The sequence below is a fragment of the Bufo bufo genome, chromosome 3 (genome assembly GCF_905171765.1).
Source record: "Bufo bufo chromosome 3, aBufBuf1.1, whole genome shotgun sequence".
Classification (NCBI taxonomy): Eukaryota; Metazoa; Chordata; class Amphibia; order Anura; family Bufonidae; genus Bufo; species Bufo bufo.
Window position 1 is genome coordinate 43,495,171 of NC_053391.1, and position 25,562 is coordinate 43,520,732.

At 43.6% G+C, this 25,562-nt stretch overlaps 1 protein-coding gene across 1 annotated transcript in view; it reads left to right on the top strand.

The window, feature by feature from the left end:
- The window catches only part of LOC120994514 (NACHT, LRR and PYD domains-containing protein 3-like), a 78,124-nt gene extending 60,572 nt beyond the window's left edge, over positions 1–17,552 (top strand). The window contains exons 11-13 of the mRNA XM_040423148.1: positions 6,978–7,148; positions 12,744–12,914; positions 17,270–17,552. Of these exons, the coding sequence (XP_040279082.1) occupies positions 6,978–7,148; positions 12,744–12,914; positions 17,270–17,357 (430 nt within the window). The 3' untranslated portion in view covers positions 17,358–17,552. The remainder of the gene's footprint in view (positions 1–6,977; positions 7,149–12,743; positions 12,915–17,269) is intronic.
- The last annotated feature ends 8,010 nt before the right edge of the window (positions 17,553–25,562 follow it).

Below are 25,562 nucleotides of genomic sequence, written 5' to 3' on the forward strand. Positions count from 1 at the left end.
AGTCTTTTTTTTTTTTGGAACCATTATGGTATATATATACAGTACAGACCAAAAGTTTGGACACACCTTCTCATTCAAAGAGTTTTCTTTATTTTCATTACTATGAAAATTGTAGATTCACACTGAAGGCATCAAAACTATGAATTAACACATGTGGAATTATATACATAACAAACAAGTGTGAAACAACTGAAAATATGTCATATTCTAGGTTCTTCAAAGTAGCCACCTTTTGCTTTGATTACTGCTTTGCACACTCTTGGCATTCTCTTGATGAGCTTCAAGAGGTAGTCCCCTGAAATGGTTTTCACTTCACAGGTGTGCCCTGTCAGGTTTAATAAGTGGGATTTCTTGCCTTATAAATGGGGTTGGGACCATCAGTTGCATTGAGGAGAAGTCAGGTGGATACACAGCTGATAGTCCTACTGAACAGACTGTTAGAATTTGTATTATGGCAAGAAAAAAGCAGCTAAGTAAAGAAAAACGAGTGGCCATCATTACTTTAAGAAATGAAGGTCAGTCAGTCAGTCGAAAAATTGGGAAAACTTTGAAAGTAAGGGCTATTTGACTATGAAGGAGAGTGATGGGGTGCTGCGCCAGATGACCTGGCCTCCACAGTCACCGTACCTGAACCCAATCGAGATGGTTTGGGGTGAGCTGGACCGCAGAGTGAAGGCAAAAGGGCCAACAAGTGCTAAGCATCTCTGGGAACTCCTTCAAGACTGTTGGAAGACCATTTCAGGGGACTACCTCTTGAAGCTCATCAAGAGAATGCCAAGAGTGTGCAAAGCAGTAATCAAAGCAAAAGGTGGCTACTTTAAAGAACCTAGAATATGACATATTTTCAGTTGTTTCACACTTGTTTGTTATGTATATAATTCCACATGTGTTAATTCATAGTTTTGATGCCTTCATAGTCATGAAAATAAAGAAAACTCCAAACTTTTGGTCTGTACTGTGTGTATATATATATATATATATATATATATATATATATATATGTCATGAAAATAAAGAAAACGGGACTTCCGGTTCCGGCGCTGGGATGCGAGCAGCGGAGTGAAGGAGCTCCGACTCTCGCCCGCCTGCATATAGCTGATATTTCCCCAACAGTGACCGGTGGGGTTAGATATTGAGAGACCGGATCCCCAGACCTACCGTGACAGAAACTACATGGATCGCTATCTCCTGCGTAGCAGTAGCCAGAGCCTTACTTCCACCATCAGTACAGGAGAAGCGCAGGGCAAGATGGCGGATGCGCGCCTTCTCTCACCAGAGCCAGTGCTGGAGACGCAGGAAAGGGGTGAGTCATCGGTGCTGTCTTCGGTGCCTCCCGCTCCCCCTAGCATTGATTATAAAGCTCTGGCCATTGAAGTGGCCATACAGCTGGCTCCAGACATCAGAGAGACCCTGGCTAAAACGCTGACGGCCTCATTACAACAAATACAGGAGGCCATTGTGCAACATGATGCAAAATTAGAGGAGTTGGAGCAGAGAACTCTATCTCTGGAAGCAGATAATGCCAAGTGTGCCCATAAAGTGAATAAACTGGCCAAACAAAATGACATATTGTGGGACCGGGTGGAAGATTTGGAAAACCGGTCGAGGCGAAATAATTTGCGCCTCTTGGGCCTCCCTGAATCTGTTAAACCGCAGGCATTGAAAGGAATATGTGAATTAGACCTCCCACGGGCATTGGGGCTGGAAGGGTGCCATAAGGTGGAGCGTGCACACAGGATTGGACCTGTGCCTGAAAATCGAGATACGCATCGGCCACGCCAGGTGATAATGAAATTCCTGGACTATGGGGATAAAGAGGCAATCCTTAGAGCATTCAGAACCAGGAAGGGGCCACTAAAGATACTAGGATATGCCGTTTTACTATTTGCTGATTATTCTTCGGCGGTGGCGAAGAGGAGGAGAGAGTTCAGCCATGTCTGCTCTATACTACATAAGAGACAGATAAAATTTCAGCTTTTATATCCTGCCAAACTTCGTGTCACTCATACAGATGGCTCTACAATTATATTCCATGAACCGTCGGCAGCGGAGGAAATGATAGACTCACTGCAGAACCGGATTCGCACAGGACAGTTGGAGCAGACAAGGAGAGCCGATTCACCTGGTCAGGATGAGCATAAAGAGGAAAGTCGCAGACTTGCGTCCAGTCAAGATAAGTCACGTGGACCTGGGACTGGACGTAAAAGGTCTCCCATGAGAGGTGACTCCTCGGGCCCGAGGAGATGATTGATTAATGCATAGCAGAAGTCAGTGTGAGACATGATTAATCTTTCTTCACCAAAAGAAGAACTCAAATGTTATTTTCATGATAGAGGGTTCTATCCTGCTGTCCTGAATGATGGAGGGTCTAATGCTACTATCAGATGATTTGTTAGGGGTTTCTGCGGTTCAGTATTTATAGTTATTTTATATCTTTTTGTGGGGGTTATGGGTATCTCAGCTCTATAGATACAACCTAGAAAGGTGGGCGAGGGTCGTAACCCAGAAAAAAGGAAGTTACATACCAGAAATTGAAGTTAGTTGCTGCTCTAACTTCAGGGAAAATTATTTAGGGCGGGTAAGGGGGGAAGGATTATTATAGTAGTAATAAATTATTTTACCATTGTTTTTTACCTCTCTGATTGTACTGAGATTATAAATCTACTAGTGGGTGTGTTATAAGAATCGCAAGATGAAGATTGTATCTTGGAATGTCAAGGGTCTGAGATCACCCCATAAAAGAGGGATGGTCCTCAGGCATCTCAAAAAGCTCAAACCTGATGTTGCTCTCCTGCAGGAAACCCACCTGGGGGAGAGCGATTTTGCTAGAATGAAGAAGATGTGGGTGGGCTCAGTAATTGGATCTCCGGCGAACAACAGGAAGGCGGGAGTTCTGATTTTGATAGATAGGCAATTGAATTGTAATATTGTCCAGCAATCTATGGATACACAGGGCAGATGGGTACAGGTACTTCTGCAGATCCAAGATATACAGTACAGCATTTATAACATATACGGTCCTAACTCTAACAATGGATTGTTTTTCAGGGACCTGGAGAAGTCTTTACTAGGTGACACGTGTGTAAACAAGATTATTGGAGGTGACTTCAACTCTGTGGTTAAAGGGATGGAGGACCGGAGACGAGTAGGTGACAGGGTGGGGGGGGGGGGGGACCTCAGGACAATGTTCTGTTACCACTGATGAAAAACACGGGCTTGATAGATCCTTGGAGACAACTCCACCCTGATGATCGTAGTTTCACGTTTTATTCAACCCCGCAATCCTCATGGTCTAGAATAGACTATATATTTCTGCCTCACTTCCTGATGCACAAGGTGGAATTGGCGGAAATTGGAGACATCGTCATTTCTGACCATGCACCGGTTTCTCTGACTTTACAGGATAGATATCCTAGGGGGCCAGACTATATTTGGCGATTCCCCTCCAACTTGTGCTCAAGGGAGGAGTTTGTAGAAAAGCTTAATATATGGTGGAAGGAATATAGGATTGATAATGAAGCCCATATTAGTACACCAGCCCTGTTCTGGAACACATCCAAGGCGGTAATGCGGGGGAAAATAATGGATTATGTGAATGGCATCAGGAAGAAAGCTCAGGTCTCCTTCAATCAAGCAAGTCTCAAAGTTAGAGAGGCGTATGTGGTCTATACTGAGAACCCGTCTGTGATTAACAAAAAGAGATGGGTTGAAGAGCGTCACTTATTTGAGAGCTGTTTGAAGGACAGGGAGGCTCTGCGGCTTACTGAAATGGAAACCAAATTGTTCAAATACGGAAATAAGTCAGGGAAGCTTCTGGCTAATTTAGCGAAAGGGATGAGACCTTCCCAACATATAGCGAGTTTGAGGGATCCTAGGGGTGGTATAACCTATGACACGGCAAAAATTAACTCTATGTTGGGATGGTACTACGAAACATTATATCAAGACGAGACCCATTGTGATATGTCGGGATCTCTCCTTACCAAAGCTAAACTTCCTAGACTCACGGACGAACAACTCCAGAAATTAAACTCCTTACAGGAATTGCAGGGGGCTATTAAACAGTTAGGTAACTCTAAAGTACCAGGGCCAGACTGATTTACCGGGGAGTATTATAAGGCACTAATCACTCAGATTTCTCCAGTTGTTAGGGAACTGTTTAATGGAGTATTTCAAGGGAAAATGGCACTGGATAGCGAAAATATGTCATATATTAAATTATTGTCCAAGCCGGGAAAGGAGCCCTTACTTCCAGGGTCTTATAGACCCATATCCCTGATTAATGTTGATGCCAAGCTTCTAGCTAAGATTGTAGCGGATCGCCTAGCCACTTTAATGCCCCAACTGATAGGGAAGGAACAAGTGGGATTTGTACAGGGTAGGTCCGCAGTAACTAATATTAGGACAGTGTTAACAGTTCTGGATAGGATTCATAACTTGCTTATGAGGGGGGAACTCCCGGCCATGCTCACCCTGGACGCCGAGAAAGCGTTTGATAACGTCCGTTGGGCATGGCTGGGAGCGGTTCTGGACAAGATGGGGTTCTCTGGGGCCTTCAGGGCGTACCTATCCCAGATATACCAAAATCCGAAGGCAAGAGTGTACACCCAAGGTTTTTTATCTACTCCCTTTAATCTCCATAAGGGGATGAGACAGGGCTGCCCCTTATCACCTCTTCTGTTTAATTTAGCACTAGAACCGCTAGCTAGGGAACTGTGTAACTCTAATGTTTTTGAGGGAATTAGAGTTGGGGAGACTCAGGTGAAAGCGGCGTTATTTGCAGATGATGTGATTTTATTTTTTTCTAACCCAAAAGAGCATCTGAGAAAAATGATGGACCTGTTGAAGGATTTCGGAAACTACTCTGGGTATAAGATCAATATTTCCAAATGTGAATTGCTGCCTCTAACTCAGGGTGATGACGGAGGCTATGTAGGATCCCTGAGATTGGGCATTGCCAAGGCCTCATCGCAAATTACATATCTTGGGATCAAAATTGGACGATCTCCTCACTCTATTTATCAGCTAAATTATCCTCCACTGATAAGGAAGATAAAAGGTGATTTGGAGAGGTGGCGAAACTTGCCCCTTTCCCTGATGGGGCGTTGCCATTTGATCAAAATGATGGGGGCGGCGAAGCTAATGTACCCTCTCCAAACTATCCCGTTGCTTTTGCGGCACGCTGATGTGACGGAATTGGAAAAAAAAATTGTCAGTTTTCTTTGGGGGGGGGGGGGGGCTAGAATCGCTTTAAAGAAAACTAAAGTTACATAAGGGGCAAGGCGGACTTAATTTCCCAGATCTACGAGGTTACAACCCAGCATGCCTCAGTAGACACATAATGGATTGGGCTAATGCTAAATCTTACTACTCCAATTTAGATATAGAAAGGCAGCTCGCAGCTCCATGGGACTTGATGGCCCTCTTGCATACGGGGATATCGAAACTCCCCGGTATAGCAAGGAGATCGTTAATTCTGCGTGACACAATTATCGCCTGGAAAAACATTAGGAAATTGTACGGTCTCTCCCACCAGTTCTCTAAACACCTGCCTTTGCAGGGCAATCCCAACTTTTCCCCTGGGAATGGGGATAAACACTTTAAGTCATGGGCGATTAAAGGTATTGAGAAGATAGGAGATTTGTTTCATGAGCGGGAAGCTCGGTGGATGACACTGAGCGAACTGGAGGAGAGATGGAATCTCCAGGGATCAAATTTGTTCCCTTATATGCAGGTGAGGAGTTATGGTAAGAGTCTAGTAAAGGATTTATCTAGAGAATGGCAGCGGAATAAATTCGATGCCTTAATAAATAGGAAGGGTAAAATCTCCATATCTTGGTTATACGACTCACTCAGGAGCGCTTGGGAGGATCAAATATCTGCAAGTTTATTTAAAAAGTGGGGAGATCAACTGGGAGTGTTGTAGATCGGGCCAGTAGCCTGTTCCGGCCTTCAAGGTGTATATAGGGCAGTCTCAAACGAAAAAATGAGGGAAACCCAATTTAAGATTCTGCATCATGCAATTTATGGATTTAATCTATCAACTTCGACAGCTAGGCCAGACAGAATCACAGCATGTCCCAAATATAGCACCCCAAAGACGGACCTGTTTCATGGTCTTTGGCAATGGCCCAAACTTGGAGACTTTTGGCACAAGGTCTCTGAACTTCTGAAACGAATTAGTGACAGAAATTCGGCGCTAACTCAGACGCTAGTGGTGCTTCAGGCTGACAGGGTCGAGGATTCTGATGTTAGGGGAGGTAGAGATGAAAAGAAACTGACCATGATAGAGCATAACATGATAGAACAAAAGAATGAAAATGTTTGCCATATTTCAATTGATACTATTAACAAAGGAATGGTATGTCATTGTATTTGATGTAATCTTTTGTTTCGGATTTCTGTTCATGTAGGATTAATGTCTGTGGTATAACAACAATAAACAATATTTGAAAAAAAAAGAAAATAAAGAAAACTCTTTGAATGAGAAGGTGTGTCCAAACTTTTGGTCTGTACTGTATATGAAGTGCAAATAAACCCTGCAATTTCACCACTGTCTTTGTTAACTATTTTACCAAATAACCGTGTCTCTCTAATCAAGGACTGAGCCATGACCTGTAATAATGTCAGGAGGAGAATGGGGGCTACAGACTGAGGGCCACAATAGATGGAGGAAGGAGAAGTCTCAGCAGCTGATGACGCTGACACAAGTACCTCCATTCAGCTTTATGACTATTGTACATTCACGTGCTGCCATCATCACTGATTTATGACATGCCATAAAGTGAGGATATTCCTCAGGGATTCTGGATTTCTAGGACATGGACATATCATATAGCTGCCGCCATTCCTGACATCCACCACACACAAGAGGCGGCTTCTAGTGAAGACTTTTATAGATTTTACTAACAATCTACAGATTTTATACTAACGCTCTGTGGATGCCTCAACCACATCTTATCTTCTTATTCTTACAGTTTGGCTAATAATGATCTACCAGACACTTCCTGCATCCAATTGGCATCTGTAATAAGGAATAACCAGTCCCTGAAGATACTTGTCCTGTCTGGTAACTGTCTGTCTGGTCCTCACTTCAGTGACTTGATGGAGGCTCTGTCCAGTCCGGCCTGCAGGATAGAGGAATTAGAGTGAGTATCCTCCGCACTATTGTTATGTCTATGAGATAAAATGCTGACTGCTTCTTGATATGAAACGTCTCTATTAATATCTCGACTAATTAACCAGGTCCAGTTGTGACAGCCTCCACTGCCCACTTAAAGCTGCAGCCCTGGACTTGGCACTATCGGCACTGTCTTTTGTGCCATCAATTGTGCCAAATATGTTTACACTTTAAATCTGTGCTGCAGGGTGGACCACAGAGTAACCAGGTTCCTTTGAGAATTATTCCGATTTCTTTCTACTTTAGATTTTAGAGGGAGTGAAGTTCACAATGTTGATAGAGTAAGATATGTTTGGCCAGTCTCTTCCACGTAGTTTGATTTTCGAGGGCTCCATCCAATAGCTTCTGGGAAATTGTGTTCAGCTTTGGAGGAGGTGCAGTTTATCGTCTTTGAGAGTAACACATCAACTACAGACCTCATAGTTTTTGGCCAGATCTAAAGTCTTTCAACCCCCAGTCATATTGATATGCAGCTGTGAGTGCACCATGTTAGGAACGGCAGCTAAAACTTTAAGTTAGTAAGGAGATAAGGAGTTCCTGCCCAAGGAGTCACAACTCAACATACATCTCAAAGGATCTTGCACCCATGTTTCAGCCAGAAAGCTGCCAGAATTGTTTTTGTTGAGATCTTGTACCTCCATTATGCACAGAACTGAACTGCTCCATTCAGTTCGGATAATTCTGAATTTCACAAATATTATACTTGAATATGAGTCCAAAGCTTTGGCGATTCATTTTGAAAGAATCGTGCAAAATGGCACCCACCATTTAACATTTAGTACGCTATTGAGGAAAACGGGGCAGGGAAGATGAAGACGAAGACTCACATTACACTGGGTGGATCCCTGGTCAGTGGGCTTGCCCAAAATGCTTTGTAGTCAGCCTGACAGCCAATCAGGCAGGATATTGGCTGGTGTATCAGACATTCTGTGAACTCCCACGCAAAGCTCAGCCACTGATGTGCCTGTCCTATCTGCATCTAGACAAACAAGAAACCAGCCATTTTAGAGACTTGCAGGGACAGTGTGGAGATATATTTAGTTATGTAGATTAAATTACTATGTAGGAAGTCAGGTTTTATTATTGGGTACTGGATAGGGGTAGTTAGTGTATTGCGTGTCTGTTACAAGTGTGGAGTTTTTAACTTTTTAGGTGTTACACTGCAAAAGTCAACCCGTGAGCTTTTAAAGAGACAGTACTCTCTTTATGTGCAGGAGGTAGCTTTTGTTTTTTTGCAAAAAACAGTTGCAAAGCTTCTACAGTTAATACATGCACATACTAAGCCAATGGCGAATTATTATAATATGGGCTTTGGGTGGTTGCCTGGTGCCCGAGCCTACTAGAGGGGCTCATAGTCGCCCAAATTTCTGCTGCATTCATGATACATTAGAGAGAGGAGAGTCTGGTGAGGAACAGACCAATTAGTAATGAGTTACAATAATCAAGACTAGAATGGATCATAGCAACAATGAGAGTTTTTGTTGTTTCCAAAGTAAAAAAGGGGCAGATTCTAGAGATGTTTTTGAGGTGCAGGCAGCATGGGCAGGCAAGAGATTGAATATGGAGGTGAAGGAAAGATCTGTGTCATACGTAATACTGAGACAGCGGACATGCTGTCTAGGAATTATGGTAGTGCCACAAACAGAAGGAGATACCAGGTTTAGGTAGGTTAGTAGATGGTGAAAACACCAGCTGTTCAGTGTTTGAAAGATTCCATTTCAGATAGAGAGAGGACATGACGTTAGAGACAGCAGACAGCCAGTGGTTTTCTGTAGTACAGCAGGGGTGATGTCACGGGATGAAGTGTATAGTTGTGTGTCATCAGCATAGAGTTGATACTGGAAACCAATTCTGCTGATAGTCTGTCCGATAGGGGCTGTGTAGAGAGAAAAGAGGAGATGACCTAGGCCTGAACCCTAAGGAACAGAAGAGGAAGAAGCGGGGTAGTAGACCAGAAAGATAAGAAGAAAACCAAGAGAAAATGGGTGTCCTTAAGGCCAATAGATTGGAGCATGGTGAGGAGGAGATGATGGTTTCAATGTAAATGCTGCAGAAAGATCGAAGAGAATTAGTAATGAGTAGTCACCGTTGCATTTTGCTGTCAGGAGGTCATTTGTCACTTTGGTGAGGACAGTTTCTGTAAAATGTAGGGTGCGAAAAACAAATTGTAATGAATAAAGGAGAGAGTTATCTGAGATATAGTGGATTAGGTGAGAGTAGACCAGATGCTCCAGGAGTTTCAGAGATGAAAGGGAAATTAGAGACAGGTCTGTAGTTAGTTACGCAGGACGGGTCAAGAGAAGATTTTTTTTTTCAAATAATGAGGTTATGACAGAATGTTTGAAAGAAGAGGGGAAGATACCAGAAGAGAGAGACAGGTTGAAGATTTTAGTTAGGTGAGTAGTGACAGCCGGAGAGAGAGACTAGAGGAGGTGTGAGGGAATAGGGTCAGTAGTGCCTGGAGACTTTTTCTGTTACTGGGTCGAATGTGGAGAGTGCGCCAAAGGAGATGCGGGAGGAAGGGATCAATGATCAGGGTCGGATTAAAGAGGACCTTTCATGAGTCTGAACATTGTAAGATAACTATCTGGACATGTAGAGCGGCGCCCAGGGATCTCACTGCACTTACTATTATTATCCCTGGGCGCCGCTCCGTTCGCCCGCTGTGGCCCCGTTACCTTCTCCTGCTCTGTATGGTAATTACTACTCTCGGCAAACCAGAGAGTAGTCTGCCCTGTTTCTCCCTGGGCGTTCCTTCTCCCTTGCTGTAGCGCTGTCCAATCGCAGCGCAGAGCTCACAGTCAGGGAGAAAAAAAGGGGTTTCTTTTTACTAATGACCTATTTTCTGGCGAGGTCAGCAGTATTTGATCGGTGGGGGGGGTCCAACACCGCACAGTAGCGCTGCAGCCTCATCGGTCACATGGCCTAGGTGCAGCTCAGCCCAATGCAATGAATGGCGCTGAACTGTCACACCAAGTAGAGCAGCTATGCAATGTACTATATGGTGTTTAGTGAGCAGAGATAATATACTACAGGGGATTACAGAAGTACTGCTCATGCAGTAGTACTGTGCATACTGTTACACCAGACTCTTGTATAGATCATACACGATCCAGCCTAAGGTGTGACATAATGCAAAGGACTACTTTGCATAGATAAGGGAATCACTGGCCTGTGTATGAAGTAGCACTGTGCACACTCTAGCTATTGGGCTTATTTGCCTATAGCAACCAATCAGATTCCACCTTTCATTTTCCAGAGCTCCTTTGGGAAATGAAAGGTGGAATCTGATTTGTTGCTAGGGTCAACTAAGCCAGTTCTACTTTACACCAGTTTTGATAAATCCCCCATTGTCTCTTATCAGCTGATGCTCATCCCAGATACCAACAAGTGAATAAGCCTCCCCTGCCTCCTGTGGGGTTACTGGAAGGACACAGTCTGGAATCCTGAGTAATGGCTTCAGTGTCTGCACCCCCTCCTCCCCCGACCACAACAGTTGCAGGCCATGCAGAATATTGCACCTCACACTAAGCCCACGTCCTGCAGACCAGCCGGCTGTTACACTGCCTGTTCTGGTTATTACACAGGCTTGCTGGTGCCGACCTAGTGTAAATCTAGTGAGTAATCCCCAGTGTCTGGATGGCGCACTCACCAGTTCATTGTGGGATGTAGCTGCTCGGCTGCAGGCCTCAGCAGGAGACAGATCACAAGAACTTCTGCCGGCAGGTGAAGACAGGGGGCGGAGCCAGTGCTCTGTGAGCAGCAGACAGTGTGGCGGACACAGGGGGCGGAGCCAGTGCTCTGTGGGCAGCAGACAGTGTGGCGGACTCCTTAGTGTACTTTCACACTTGCGGCAGAGGATTTCAGGCAGGATCTGGCAATCCGGACGCAAAGAGATGCATTTGTGAGATGGATCCGGATATGCGTTGCAATACCGGATCCATCTTTCAGGTTGTCATCCGGAAAAACGGATCCGGTATTTATTTTTTTCTCATTTTTAACTGCAAAACCGGATCCGTTTTGCAGGAACACTTGGGGCCGTATGCAGCATTAATGCATTTCAATGGAAATGAATGCCGGATCCGACATTCCGGCAAGTGTTCAGGATTATTGGCTGGAGAGAAAACTGCAGCATGCCGCGGTATTTTCTCCGGCCAAAAAACGCAATAGGGACTGAACTGATGCATCCTGAACGGATTGCTCTCCATTCAGTATGCATTAGGATAAAACTGATCAGTTTTTTTCCGGTATTGAGCCCCTGTGACGGAACTCAATACCGTAAAACAAAAACGCTAGTGTGAAAGTACCCCTATGACCAGTTCAGGCCTGGTATGGGGTAACTGGGAGAAGGGGGGATAATGGCAAGAATGTAGGGAGGGGGAGCCTAGACCTGACACCAGCTGGAAGAGAACACACAAGGGAAGTTGAGGCTCTGAGGAGCGCTGCATCATTCAGGAGCAGCCAGGTCAGGTGATCTCCAATGTCGGGCCTGCTCTTCTATTCCTGTCTGAAACAGACAGGAATAGAAGACCTCCGAGTCCTCTCACAGGGTTCGCCCTATGGTTACAACGTCACTCTCCCCGGTCACTCTCCTCTCCCTCGCTCATTCCGGCCTGCAGTTGTTAGTGACATGTAAATATGAATAAGTAATGAAACCTGGAAGTTTGGGGAGGCTATGGGCCCCTTACTGACTTTGGGCCCGGAGCTGCCGACCCAAACCCCCCTATTATGATTGCACTTAGAAACTGGACTCTGATTTCCTGCCTCTTTTAAATAGGTGGCCAGATCTTCAGCACAGAGGTCTGTACTTGGTGTCTGCACTTTTGGACTGATGAGGGACTGAAAAGTGTCAAAGATTTTTTGGGGGATTATTGGACAGTGAGGATATCAGGGTCTTAAAGTAGGTCTGTAATAATCAATACCAGCAGACTCCAGAGAAACCCTGAATGTGGTGCAATGTCTACTAATAATCCATTCCCCAAATAACTGACTAAGCGAGGGCAGAGCCACATGTGTCCTGTAAAAATGTGAGGAGGATGGTGGAGGAAGGAGAATGGAGGTCACGGGAGCCACAGACTGAGGGCCACAATAGATGGTAGAGAAAGGAGAATGGAGGCCACAACGTGTGGACCACAATTGATGGTGGAGGAAGGAGAATGGAGGCCACTGACTGAGGGCAACAAAAGATGGTGGAGGAGGGAGAATGGGGGCCACAGACTGAGGGCAACAATAGATGGAGGAAGGAAAGCACTGATGACGCTGCCACAAGTTCCTCCATCAGCTTTCTGACTATTCTACATTCATGTGCTGCCATCATCACTAATTTATGACATGCCATAAAGTGAGGACACTCCTCAGGGGTTCTGGATTTCTAGGACATGGACATATCATATAGCTGCCGCCATTCCTGACATCCACCACACACAAGAGGCGGCTTCTAGTGATGACATTTATGAATTTTACTAACAGCCGGGGACATTTTCTCTCCACATCCACAATCTACAGATTTTATACTAACGCTCTGTGGACGCCTCACCCAAATCTCATCTTCTTATTCTTACAGTTTGGCTAATAATGATATATCGGACACTTCCTGCATCCTTTTAGCATCTGTATTAATGAATAACCAGTCCCTGAAGATACTTGACCTGTCTGGAAATCCTCTGACTGGTCCTTATGGCACCGACCTGATGAAGGCTCTTTCCAGTCCAGCCTGCAGAATAGAGGAATTACGGTGAGTATAAGACATGTGTACAGGACTAAGACATGTGGGGCACAAGTTATACATAGATTTTATTCTATTTTATGCTCCGCACCATTGTTATGTATATGAGATAAACTGCTGACTGCTCCTTGATATGTGACGTCTCTTCTAATGTCTGATTAATGCACCAGGTGCACCCGCCATGGGAGCTGGGGAACAGTGTGGAGGGAGAAGCTCACTTGCAGGAGCTCAGCTTAAACACGGCCATTTTAAGACACCGCCTCCCAGAAGTCCCATGCACTTAACTTTTATTGTTTTATGACAGTGAAATATAGTGGGCACACCCCCACCTGAGCTCCAAACTGTATTATACAGTTAATAAACTGTTATAAACTGTATTATAAATATTAATTGAATAAAGAAAATTAATCAAATATAATACAACAACAGGGTAGTATTTTAGGGTACATATAAATTAGGAGGACCCTTGCTATAAAAATAATTCATTAATCTGGTCAAATATAAAATATATTAAAAATATCCATGCACTGCGCTAATGCATGTTTATAAAAGTCATCATATAAATTAGGAGGAAACAATACATATTATTTTACCATTTAGTTGCCAATACAAAATAATTGGAAGAATTATACGAAAATATTGGCATCATAATATATCAGTACACTTCTGTATATACTATATATCTGTAGACACTGCATCTATTAGCCCTTATACCTTACATATCAGTACACTGTGTGTATACTATGTGACAGGTATAACAGATGCAGTATGTACAAATATATAGTAATGTATATACAGAAGTGTACTGATATATCTGTACTCACTACATATTTTATACCTTGTACCTGACATATCAGTACATTGTGTGTATGCTATATATCTGTACACACTGCATGTATTATACCTCATACCTCACATATCAGTACACTGCTGTATATACTATATACCTGTACACTCTGCATATATTATACCTTGTACCTGACTTATCAGTGCACTGTGCATATGCTATATACCATATCTGTACACACTGCATCTATTATACCTTGTACCTCACATATTAGTACAATGCTGTGTATACTATATATCTGTACACACTGCATCTATTATACCTTGTACCTGACGTATCAGTACATAGTGTGTATGCTATGTGTCAGGTACAAGGTATAACAGATGCAGTGTGTACAGATATATGTGGACAGTCATATGGTCACTGTGTGAGGTATTGGGAGTTGTAGTTAAGGTTAGGGTCAGTATCAGGGTAAGTATTAGGGTTGGATCAGTGTTAAGGTTGGTATTAGAATTAGGGTCAATATTGGTGTTAGCGACAGTACTAGGGTTTAGGTTAGTATAATGGTCAGTATTAGTGTTATGGTTAGAGGTCAGTATTCGGGTAAGAAATCAGTATTAGAGTTAGGGGACAGTATTAGGGTTAGTATTAGAGTTAGGTGTAGTATTAGAGTTAAGGGCCTGTGTTAGGGCTAGGTGTCAGTATTAGTGTTAGGGTTAATATTAGGGTTAGGGCACATGGAGAGAAAAGGGGAGGGCACTCTCTATCTGTCTGCGGCATGGTCCCACGATGTAGCAATGCAGATCCAAACTCTTATGGTGGGTCTGCTCCTATAGAACATTGCAGGTGGCTGGATTATGTAATCTCCCTGCCTACGTCACATAGAAGCGTTGGGAATAGCGTGGCAGGGAACCAATGATTGCCTTATTCTGCCAATGGTGCCGCATGCTCATTTGCATCTGCATCCAGGGGTCGCAGAAACTGGAAGCCCTAAATATCTGAGACCGGTCCGGAGGCCATATGCCACCCCACCCCCTGACTCAGCCCACCCCTGGCTTCAAGCAGGCTTGGATCTGTCATGTTTTAGAAGGGAGAATAAGGAGAGGCAGAGACCTGATGGTACAGACTCTAAGAGTCTTGTGCAACATGCCCCCCCCCCCCCCCCAGAGCCGATCATGTCCTAATTTCTTAGGAATGCTAAGTGGTGTGGTGCAGCCTTAAAAGTCTCTGTGTGTGTCACGGTGCTCCTACCTGGATACCGTTGATCCCCAGGGTTAGGCTCCAAAGCAATAAAGGTTAGAGTTGTAGGAGGAGGTGGAGAATAAGTCGAGTCAAGACGTTATAAAGTTCAACTGCTTTACTTGAATCAACTTTCATCCGTACAAGTGATCTTTCTCTTGGCTCCAGCAGGTTTTAGCATAAACTGGCAGGCAAACTGGGATATTCTGCTTTATCGTTCTCTGCTGTGCTAAACTCAGCTTTAGTCTGGTAGCTGGACTTGCTGACTGTTCTGGCACATATGGAGTGGGGAGCCTTTGGCTTTTGACCCCTCACAATACTCTGTCTCTTAGTCTGTAAGGAGTCATGGTGCTCTAGGAGCTGCTTCCCTCTCGAGAGACTCCTGCTGCAGGAGGAGGACCTTCTCCTCGCTGTTACATCTTGACTCATCTGCTTCCAACACTAAGACTCACTGACTAAGCACTTCCTGCCGCCCCTCCCTTGGTAGGAAACAGGACTAGCCCACTTCTGCCCAAAAGGGGGAGAATGGAATGGTAAGTTCCATTCTGTCTAAAGATCTCTCTGCCATATCCACTGCCACCTGCTGGTGAACCAGACACATTACATGAACAGCTTCAAAGCAAAACTTTTAATGCAAAGTGTAGGAGGACCTGGAATCAATACACAGATGACATTAGTGATAGGTTATCAAAGACAGTAGTAGCAGGGTGTAGGAATGGTAATACCACTCTGGGGTATTACACTTGCACTAGAATGTAAACACAGGGCAAGCGTCGCAGATCACAACTATGCTGGAGGAGTCAAAATGCACTCAGAACTTCATTATTTGACATTTACTGTAATGCTATAAGGTTGAAAGCTGGTGTTATTTATCTTTTGTGTAACTTGAAAATCCCTTAAAGGGGTTAATGTCTACTAGGATATCATAAAAGCTCCTGTAGGTGTAATTCAAGGGTTTTCCAATAATTTTATCTGTATAGTGTGTATATGTCAAAGAGCATTAAAGGGGTTAAATATCAATTCTTACTGGCTGGTACAGTAAAATTCTTTATTACGTTATTACTGTAGTGCCGACCATGCACATGAGATTACTATCATCCAAATGCAAAGAGCTACCTCTCCCATACAAGCAAAAGAATCTGCAGCTGAAATCCAATGTTCTTGATCCTTATCTAAAACTGAGGGAGAGTCAAGAGACCCCATACACATTGAATGGTCTGCCAAACTTCTTGAAATCTACGGGTCTGGATAACATAGATCTAAATGTATGTGACCAGAAGTCCAAAACAGTGGAATATATTGTGGGCTACTGATCAATGCTTGGTTGTGCCCATCTTTACTCATCACCAGGTTCTGCTCATCATTACTCATCACCAGGCTGTGCCCGTCGTTACTCATCACCAGGTTGTGCCCCTCATTACTCATCACCAGGTTGTGCCCCTCATTACTCATCACCAGGTTGTGCCCCTCATTACTCATCACCAGGTTGTGCCCCTCATTACTCATCACCAGGTTGTGCCCCTCATTACTCATCACCAGGTTGTGCCCGTCATCACTCATCACCAGGTTGTGTCTGTCATTACTCATCACTAGGTTTTGCCCATCATTATTCATCACCAGGTTTTGCCCGTCATTACTCATCACCAGGTTCTGCTCATCATTACTCGTCACCAGGCTGTGCCCATCGTTACTCATCATCAGGTTGTGCCCCTCATTACTCATCACCTGGTTGTGCCCATCATTACTCATTACCAGGTTGTGCCTGTCATCACTCATTACCAGGTTGTGTCCGTCATTACTAATCACCGGGTTATGCCCATCATTACTCATCACCAGGTTATGCCCATCATTACTCAACACCAGGCTGCGCCCGTCATTACTCATCACCAGGTTGTGCCCATTATTACCTATTACCAGGTTGTGTCCGCCATTACTCATTACCAAGTTGTCACCATCATTACTCATCAACAGGCTGTGCCCGTCATTACTCATCACCAGGCTGTGCCCGTCGTTACTCATAACTAGGTTGTGCCAATTATTACTTATTACCAGGTTGTGCCCGCCATTACTCATTACCAAGTTGTCCCCATCATTACTCATCACCAGGTTGTGCCCCTCAATACTTATTACCAGGTAATGACACAGGCGGTGACTGCCAGGCGGCGTCATTTCCCCTTCAGGAAACTGGTGTGACAGTAGTAATAATTCTCCCAGTGTCACCACTGTAAAACACACACAAGATTGTACAGATCCCATCCTCAGTTGATCAATTCACTGGTCATAAGGAAACCTCACAATACAACCTCACTAATGCTGGGGGTTCTGGTCTTTGTTCTAGGATATGGGGCAATGAATGGTCTGAAGAGGAGGAGGAAGCCATAAGAAACATGGAAAGTCTGAAACCAAATATGAAGATATCTTACTGAACAGACAAGAAGCCGGACTCCTATCTTTGAATAGAGGATAACAGGACTTTTGATGGTGAAGACTTGTTCAGAGGCCTGGTAAAAAGGGAAAGTATCATCCGAAAATTAGCTGTTTAACCACTCCCTGACATGGCGACTTTCTGTTTTTGCATTTTCATTTGTTATTTCCTGCCTTCCTGAAGCTATAATCACAGCCATATGCCAGTTGTACTTTCTAATGGCAGTATTGTTTTTTTTTTTTTTTTATTTGGGGGAAAGGGGGTGATTTGAATTTTTTTTAAAATATTTTTTCCTTGCAGAGCATTCCTAAGGCGAGATAGTACCCCCCAAATCCTGACTTAGCCTCTTACCCAGTTAAGCCAGTTAACGGACATGAAAAACGGACGCAAAACAGATGCAAAACGGACATTAAAAACTAACACATGGCCAGAAAATTGGTGCAAAATGGCCATGAAAAACTGACAGTGTGTCCGTGTCGTGTGCATGAGGCCTTACATGAAGGTGGACATAATTGTCAACAGTCTGTCAAGCCAACTGCAATCATCAGGTTGTCGGCTTTCAGGAAATATAAAGAATTTTGGAGGTTCACTTACTTTTCAACGACTGTAATCCCTGTATTTTTTAACTTTTTTTTTTTAATTTCTAGTTCTGGTGATTTTATAAAGACTTGTGCATGTAAATTTATGTCTATGTGTTATGTATTAACTTTGCACCTGTTGAAAGTTTAGTTTTGGTTCACATAACTTTATGCTTCGGTTACACTTTTACCCAATAGTATAAACTTTTATGCAATTTTTCTGAAAAATGTGCTGAGTTTCTATTTACTGAAAACTACATGAGGATGGTGGGTAAGGGTACTTTCACATTAGCGTTTTTCTTTTCCGGCATAGAGTTCTGTCACAGGGGCTCTATACCGGAAAATAACTGATCAGGCATATCCCCATGCATTCTGAATGGAGAGTAATCCGCTCAGGATGCATCAGGATGTCTTCAGTTCAGTCATTTTAACTGATCAGGCAAAAGAGAAAACCGTAGCATGCTACGGTCTTATCTCCGGCGAAAAAGACTGAAGACTTGCCTGAATGCCATCATTCAAAATACCGCAGACCTTTAAAAATGAGAAAAAAATAAATACCGGATCCGTTTTGCCTGATGCCTGATTTTTATTTGGTAAGGTTTTATTTGTCAAAACTACCAAAATTGTACTGGCTACCAGAGGTAGCAAAATAATTAAATCATGTTTTTATATTAAACATATTTTTAATTAACTTTTGGTGATGATATTTTTAATTTTCTATGTCAATATCTATCATAAAAAAACATAACATTCTGAAGTTTTAGCACTGGCCATTAAGCCTAAAAATAGATGCTACTTCTTGGTCTGTACAGATCACCTTCCTTTACAGGTGAAACTCGAAAAAATAGAATATCGTGCAAAAGTCCATTTATTTCAGTAATGCAAATTAATAGGAATTGCATTAATGCAGCTTAAAAGTACCGTAGAATTTTGTGAAAAGGTTCAATATTCTAGGCTCAAAGTGTCACACTCTAGTCAGCTAATAATCCATACCCCCTGAGCAAAGGGTACCTCAAAATTAAGACTTTGGGGTTTTATAAGCTGTAAGCCATAATCATCCAAATTATAACAAATAAAGGCTTGAAATCTCTCGCTTTGCATGTAATGAGCAGGGGCGTAGCTACAGGGGGTGCAGAGGTAGCAGTCGCTACCGGGCCCAGGAGACTGAGGGGGCCCAAAGACTCTTGTGTCGCATAAGAAGACCTGTATTATAGAAAGTGCATGTCAATTTTTTCCTTAGGCAGCACGAAGGTTATGTGCTTCCCTGCCCCTGGCCAGAAAGCACTGATGAAAGGGGGGCCCAAGCTGAACTCTTGCACCAGGGCCCGTGAGCCTTTAACTACGCTTCTGTTAATGAGTCTATCTGTAACATCCCAGAGTATGTCACTAAACTCTGTCTCCCTGCTACATCACGTCCGGTGTATATGTGTATTGTCATCTTGTGTAATCTAACAATGCATTCATTATTATATGTAATTTCCAGGCCTGTGTTATATATTATGCTGTAATTTCGATGTACACCAGCAGGTGGCAGCAGTATGTAGCAGACCATAGCCAGTTAGTATTTCTAGCCTGGAATAGTCCATTCCAGGCTAGCTCCGCCCTCTTTGAGGAGGAGTGGAATGTTTCCACATCCTACCTCATGGGGAGGAGAGGAAGTTGGTGGTAGTGTGTACCAGCCCCCTCCTTGGGGAAGGCTGTGTTAGTAGGAGCTCCCAGAAAACAGAGACCCCCAACCTAGGATCCAGCCTCGGCTTAGGTCAAGATCACCTTTCCCAGCCTGGGTCATCTAACCCAGCTGGTTGACAAGAAAAGCAGCCATCTACAGAACTATAGATCTCCAGGAAGAAGTCACCATACCCTGCGAGCAGTCCTGTGAGTACAGATCCAAAGACAAGGAGAAACTAAATACCTCCTCAGCTAGTCAGGCCCAAACTAAGCAGACTACAGACAGAGCAGAAGATAGATACCTGCCAGATTACTAGGCATATGACCAGAAGCAGAATACATATAGATTTCTTGCCACATATTGCCAATACCTGCTGGGACCCAAGACTATTGCTGTAACTTGTACGGATCAAAGCTGCCACTCATTAAGTAAGGACAAGTTGGATTATATTTCCTGTCCGGACCTCCATTATTCATCAATTACTCCTGCTAACCACACTCAATTTTATTGCAAGTGAGCCAGGATCCAGGAGTCCATCCGTACCAAGGTAGGAGACACCGTTGACACTACCATATTTGCTATACAGAGACATTATCCCCCTCTGGCATTCCTCACCTGGTACGTGAGCTATTACATCTTAAAGGGCCCTGCTATAGTACCTGCGCAAGCTGCAATTGGCGTCACAAACTACTACACATATATCCTGACCCACTGCATAGCATCCCCACTGACCCAGTGTCCTGCTCATTGCATATCTTATACGTATATTAGTTTCATCTTTTAAGTTGCATTACTGAAATAAATGAACTTTGCACGATATTCAAATTTTTCGAGTTTCACCTGTATATAGAGAACAATAGTTGACAACACAACTTATATACTCCTTCCTGACTTCTGCACAGGTCACAGAACATGCTCAGGAAACTCCCATAGAAGTAAATGAGTCCTGTCCATTGTTTCTATGGCCCATGTGTACTGTAAAGCACATCTCTAAATGCTGTTACGAACAGCTCAGGCAAGATGGCCGCCCCCATATTCATGTTCTGGAAACAGTAAAAAAAAAATCTGAAAATAAAGAAAAATTAGAAAAAGGATCTGTGTTCTCCACTTTTAACGGGTAGAAAAAATTTCAGTGACACATTCCCTTTAAGAGTGTTTTTTGGTGCATTATGGGCAATATCGCTGATCTACAGAAAAGGAGGAATCGTCTTATAATAAAGGTGGCTTCCATCATATCAGATCACAACGAGCGCAGTGTAAAATGAGAGAGAAAGCAGAACCGGTATAAATCTGGATCCACCTTCTCAGGAGGTGCCGGGCTGTCTCTGACACATGAACTGCGGCACTATGATTGGGGACACCAGGACCAGCTTGGCTGGCAGATTTTAGCTTTGAGGGCAAGCACACAGTACTGGCACATGTGTAGCGGCCCATCCTTAAAGGGGTTGCCTCACCAAGCCAGTCTTTCTCAGTCAGTATAGTGTGCATTTTCAGGCTTGATGTGGGTGTTTTCATCACAATGTATTTCACTCAATGAAGAGCCGGCCCTCTGTATGTGCATGCCCCCAACAAGAAATCATTGTCAGACTGTATACTGAGGGAGTCTTAGAGTGCCCCTGACACAGATTGTGACAAGCCATGGAAGTGGTTTGCCACAATCTGTTTGTTCTCTCCACTCATCATCACCCTCACAAATATAAAAAAACTGTAACGACACCTGCAGCGCTAGACACGGATAGCCCTGCTGCAGGTGTCGTTACAGCATCGACTGCCAGCGCTGCATCCCAGCTGAAGAACCATAGAATGATGATGGCGAGGGAGCACTGGCAATTTATAGAATGAATGGGGAGTGCTGACGGAAATAGCCGCTCAGCTATTTTCCGCACTGATATGAATTGAGGGTGGCCGTGCATGCGTGGCTCGCCCTCCTTCATTTCATTTGCTCTACGGCCGGGAGCATGTGCAGGTAGCAATGTGCGCACGCTCCCAACAGCTCCGCCAAAGGTATAAGCAGCAAGAAAAGGGGGCACCGCGCCTGCTCGGCCACTGCAGTTAGTGCGAGTGGTGGCCGGATCCCCTGGCAACGAGATAAGGGGGTCAGGATTTTCAAAATAACTAGATAGAGAAACAAAGTCTACAAAACAAGGTATTTGTGATGTTGATGATTTATTGATTTACCATTGATTTTTGTGATGAGACAATCCCTTTAACCTGTCACTCCACCGACACATAAAGGCGGTATAGGTAAAGCTGGTTGTGTTTACCTGTTGGGATCGTACACGTGCAATGTCAGATACAGTACATGATTGAGTTCGTAGCAACAGCTTGATCATTAGAGGGACCAGAAACCCCCAAAAATATTGGTTCCTCCTCCTGTGGTTGCAGCCATAACAAATCAAAGCAATCACTGCACTATTATTTTTCAGTTGTTTGTGACTCTGGCAGTTAAAGGGGATTTTGGTCCTGTCCCGTCCCTATCTCCAGTCCAGCTCGTCACTTATGGGATCCTGTAGGACTCCAGCGCTCTTTCCCTTCCGGAGGAGAAGACATGCAGCATCTCTGCTGTATCACTCTGGACAAGTTCTGTGAGTAGTGTAAAGTTTACTTGTCAGAGCCTGGAGGCATGGCAATGGCATGGACATGGAGCAATCTGAGAGGGGGGCGCTGCAGCCCACTGGTCAGTCTCTTAAATTATTCACCCGCTAGCCACCGTGGCTCCTGATCATCAACGCATTGTCTCCTCCTGCCCTGCTCCTCTCTGCCACCTACAGGAGTTTTTTCTTCAAAGGGTTATCCAGTAAAGAATAATGATGACCTTTCCTCAGGATAGGTCGTTATCAGATCGGTGGGGTCTGAGTCCCGGAACCCCCGCTGATTAGCTGTTTTAGGGAGACGCGCTCACCCCTGAGTTCTGGGGAGCACAGCCGGCTCCCAGCAGATTTTCAAGGACAGCGCTGTACTCTACATAGTATAATGGCTGTGCTGGGTATTGCAACTCGGCTTCTTTCACGTCTAGGGGGCTGAGCTGCAACTAGGCCACATGACTGATGTACAGTGACGTCCCTTGGCCTAGGAAGAGGCCTGGCACTTATTGAGCGCCCAACCTCTTCTAACAGCTGTTCGGTGGGGGTTACAGATGTCAAACCCTGCTGATCTGATACTGATGACCTATCCTGAGGATAGATCATCAATTTCTATTACTGGATAACCCCTGTAAAGATGTAGCGCTGCAGCGCCAGCATCACCAAAACATGGTGGCAGGGGCATTGAAAGGGTCTCAAAAGATCCAGAGCCCAAGCCCCAATGCATATATGCCAAATTCTTGAAGTAGGCACCTCACACACGCATGCCTTAGCACAAAATACATATTTTACTTGCTGGATAGGCACTATCAAATATACACGACTATCCATCACCACATACCTCTCACATTTAGTGCCTCCCAGGTGATGTCTCCTCAGATGTAGATATTCTTTTTCCTCTTCTCCATTCAGCCCATGATGACTTCTTTCAGCCATGTCTCTTCTTTGCATAGTTTATTACACAGATATCTTAAGTTCCTCACTTTTCTATCATCCTTCTCACCCTAGTGCCCCAACAGTGTTATCCTGTTGCTACCCCCAATACTGTGCCCACTGTGTTGCCCGCTGTGCCCCCAAATACTTTACTGCAGAAATTACCATGCCATACAGGTAGTCCCCACATAGTAATATAAATTATTGTAATAATATTGTCCCAGAGTGCCCTCTGTTGTGCCCTGGAGCACGGGTACTTTAAAGTCTGGACATTTGCCCCTGTGCAAAGTCATAAACTCATTACTTTTTTAACGTGCATTGACTTATACTGTTTAATACTGTGTAACTGCATTCTATATGTATGTTGTGATATAGTGTATAGCCTGTTCATTTGCACTGTATTTGAGAGGCTCTGTGGAAAGGGTTAGTGAACACAGAGACTTTTGAAACTTTCTAGCTAATAATGAGAAGCTAGTAATTTTCCGCAACTACCATAAGGTTTAACCCCTTAAGGACTTAGGGCGTACCGGTACGCCCTGTTTCCCGAGTCCTTAAGGACTCAGGGCGTACCGGTACATCCTAAGTTTAAATCGCGATTGTGGCGCGGCGGGGGTTATTCGCAACAGGATGTCCGCTGAAATCATTCAGAGGGCATCCTGTCACAACGCCGGGGGGGGGGGGGGGGGGGGGGTGTCGGCGATCGCCGCAAACCACAGGTCAATTTAGACCTGCGGTTTGCGGCTTTTACCTTATCCGGCGGTTGCGGTCGGTGGTGCCATCGGGTCCGATGTCTAAGGAAGGCATCGCGCTGCCTTCCTGTGAAGAGCCTGTGAGATCCAGCCCCCTGGATCTCACAGGCCGGAAGCTGTATGAGTAATACACACAGTATTACTCATACAGCCAATGCATTCCAATACAGAAGTATTGGAATGCATTGTAAAGGATTAGACCTCCAAAAGTTGAAGTCCCAAAGTGGGACAAAAAATAAAGTAAAAAAAATGTTGAAAAAATAAAGTTTTCCCCCAAAAATTAAAAGTTTCAAGTAAAAATAAACAAAAACGTAATTTTCCCCCAAAAAAGTTAAAAAAAAATTGGTAAAAAAAAGTATACATATTAGGTATCGCCGCGTCCGTATCGACCGGCTCTATAAACATATCACATGACCTAACCCCTCAGATGAACACCGTAAAAAATAAAAAATAAAAACTGTGCTAAATAAACCATTTTTTTGTCACCTTACATCACAAAAAGTATAACAGCAAGCGATTAAAAAGGCGTTTGCCCACCAAAATAGTACCAATCTAACCGTCACCTCATCCCGCAAAAAAATGAGCCCCTACCTGAGACAATCGCCCAAAAAATAAAAAAAACAATGGCTCAGAATATGGAGACACTAAAACATCATTTTTTTTCTTTCAAAAATGATATTATTGTGTAAAACTTACATACCGGTAAATAAAAAAAAGTATACATATTGGGTATCGCCGTGTCCGTATCGACCGGCTCTATAAAAATATCACATGACCTAACCCCTCAGATAAACACCGTAAAAAATAAAAAAATAAAAACTGTGCTAAATAAACCATTTCTTGTCACCTTACATCACAAAAAGTTTAATTGCAAGCGATCAAAAAGTCATATGCACCCCAAAATAGTGCCAATAAAACCGTCATCTCATCCCGCAAAAATCATACCCTACCCAAAGTAATCGCCCAAAAACTGAAAAAATTATGGCTCTCAGACTATGGAAACACTAAAACATGATTTTTTTTGCTTCAAAAATGAAATCATTGTGTAAAACTTGCATAAATAAAAAAAAAAGTATACATATTAGGTATCGCAGCGTCCGTAATAACTTGCTCTATAAAAATATCACATGACCTAACCCTTCAGGTGAATACTGTAAAAAAAAAAATTTTTAAACGGTGTAAAAAAAAACATTTTTTGTCACCTTACACCACAAAAAGTGTAATAGCAAGCGATCAAAAAGCCACATGCACCGCAAAATAGTGCCAATAAAACCGTCATCTCATCCCGCAAAAATCATAACCTACCCAAGGTAATCGCCCAAAAACTGAAAAAATTGTCTCTCACGCTAAAACATTATTTTTTTTGTTTCAAAAAAGAAATCATTGTTTAAAACTTACATAAATTAAAAAAAAGTATACATATTAGGTATCGCCGCATCCATGACAACCTGGTCTATAAAAATATCACATGATCTAACCTGTCAGATAAATGTTGTAAATAACAAAAAATAAAAACGGTGCCAAAACAGCTATTTCTTGTTAACTTGCCTCACAAAAAGTGTAATATAGAGCAACCAAAAATCATATGTACCCTAAACTAGTACCAACAAAACTGCCACCCTATCCCGTAGTTTGGGGTCACTTTTTTGGAGTTTCTACTCTAGGTGTGCATCAGGGGGGCTTCAAATGGGACAT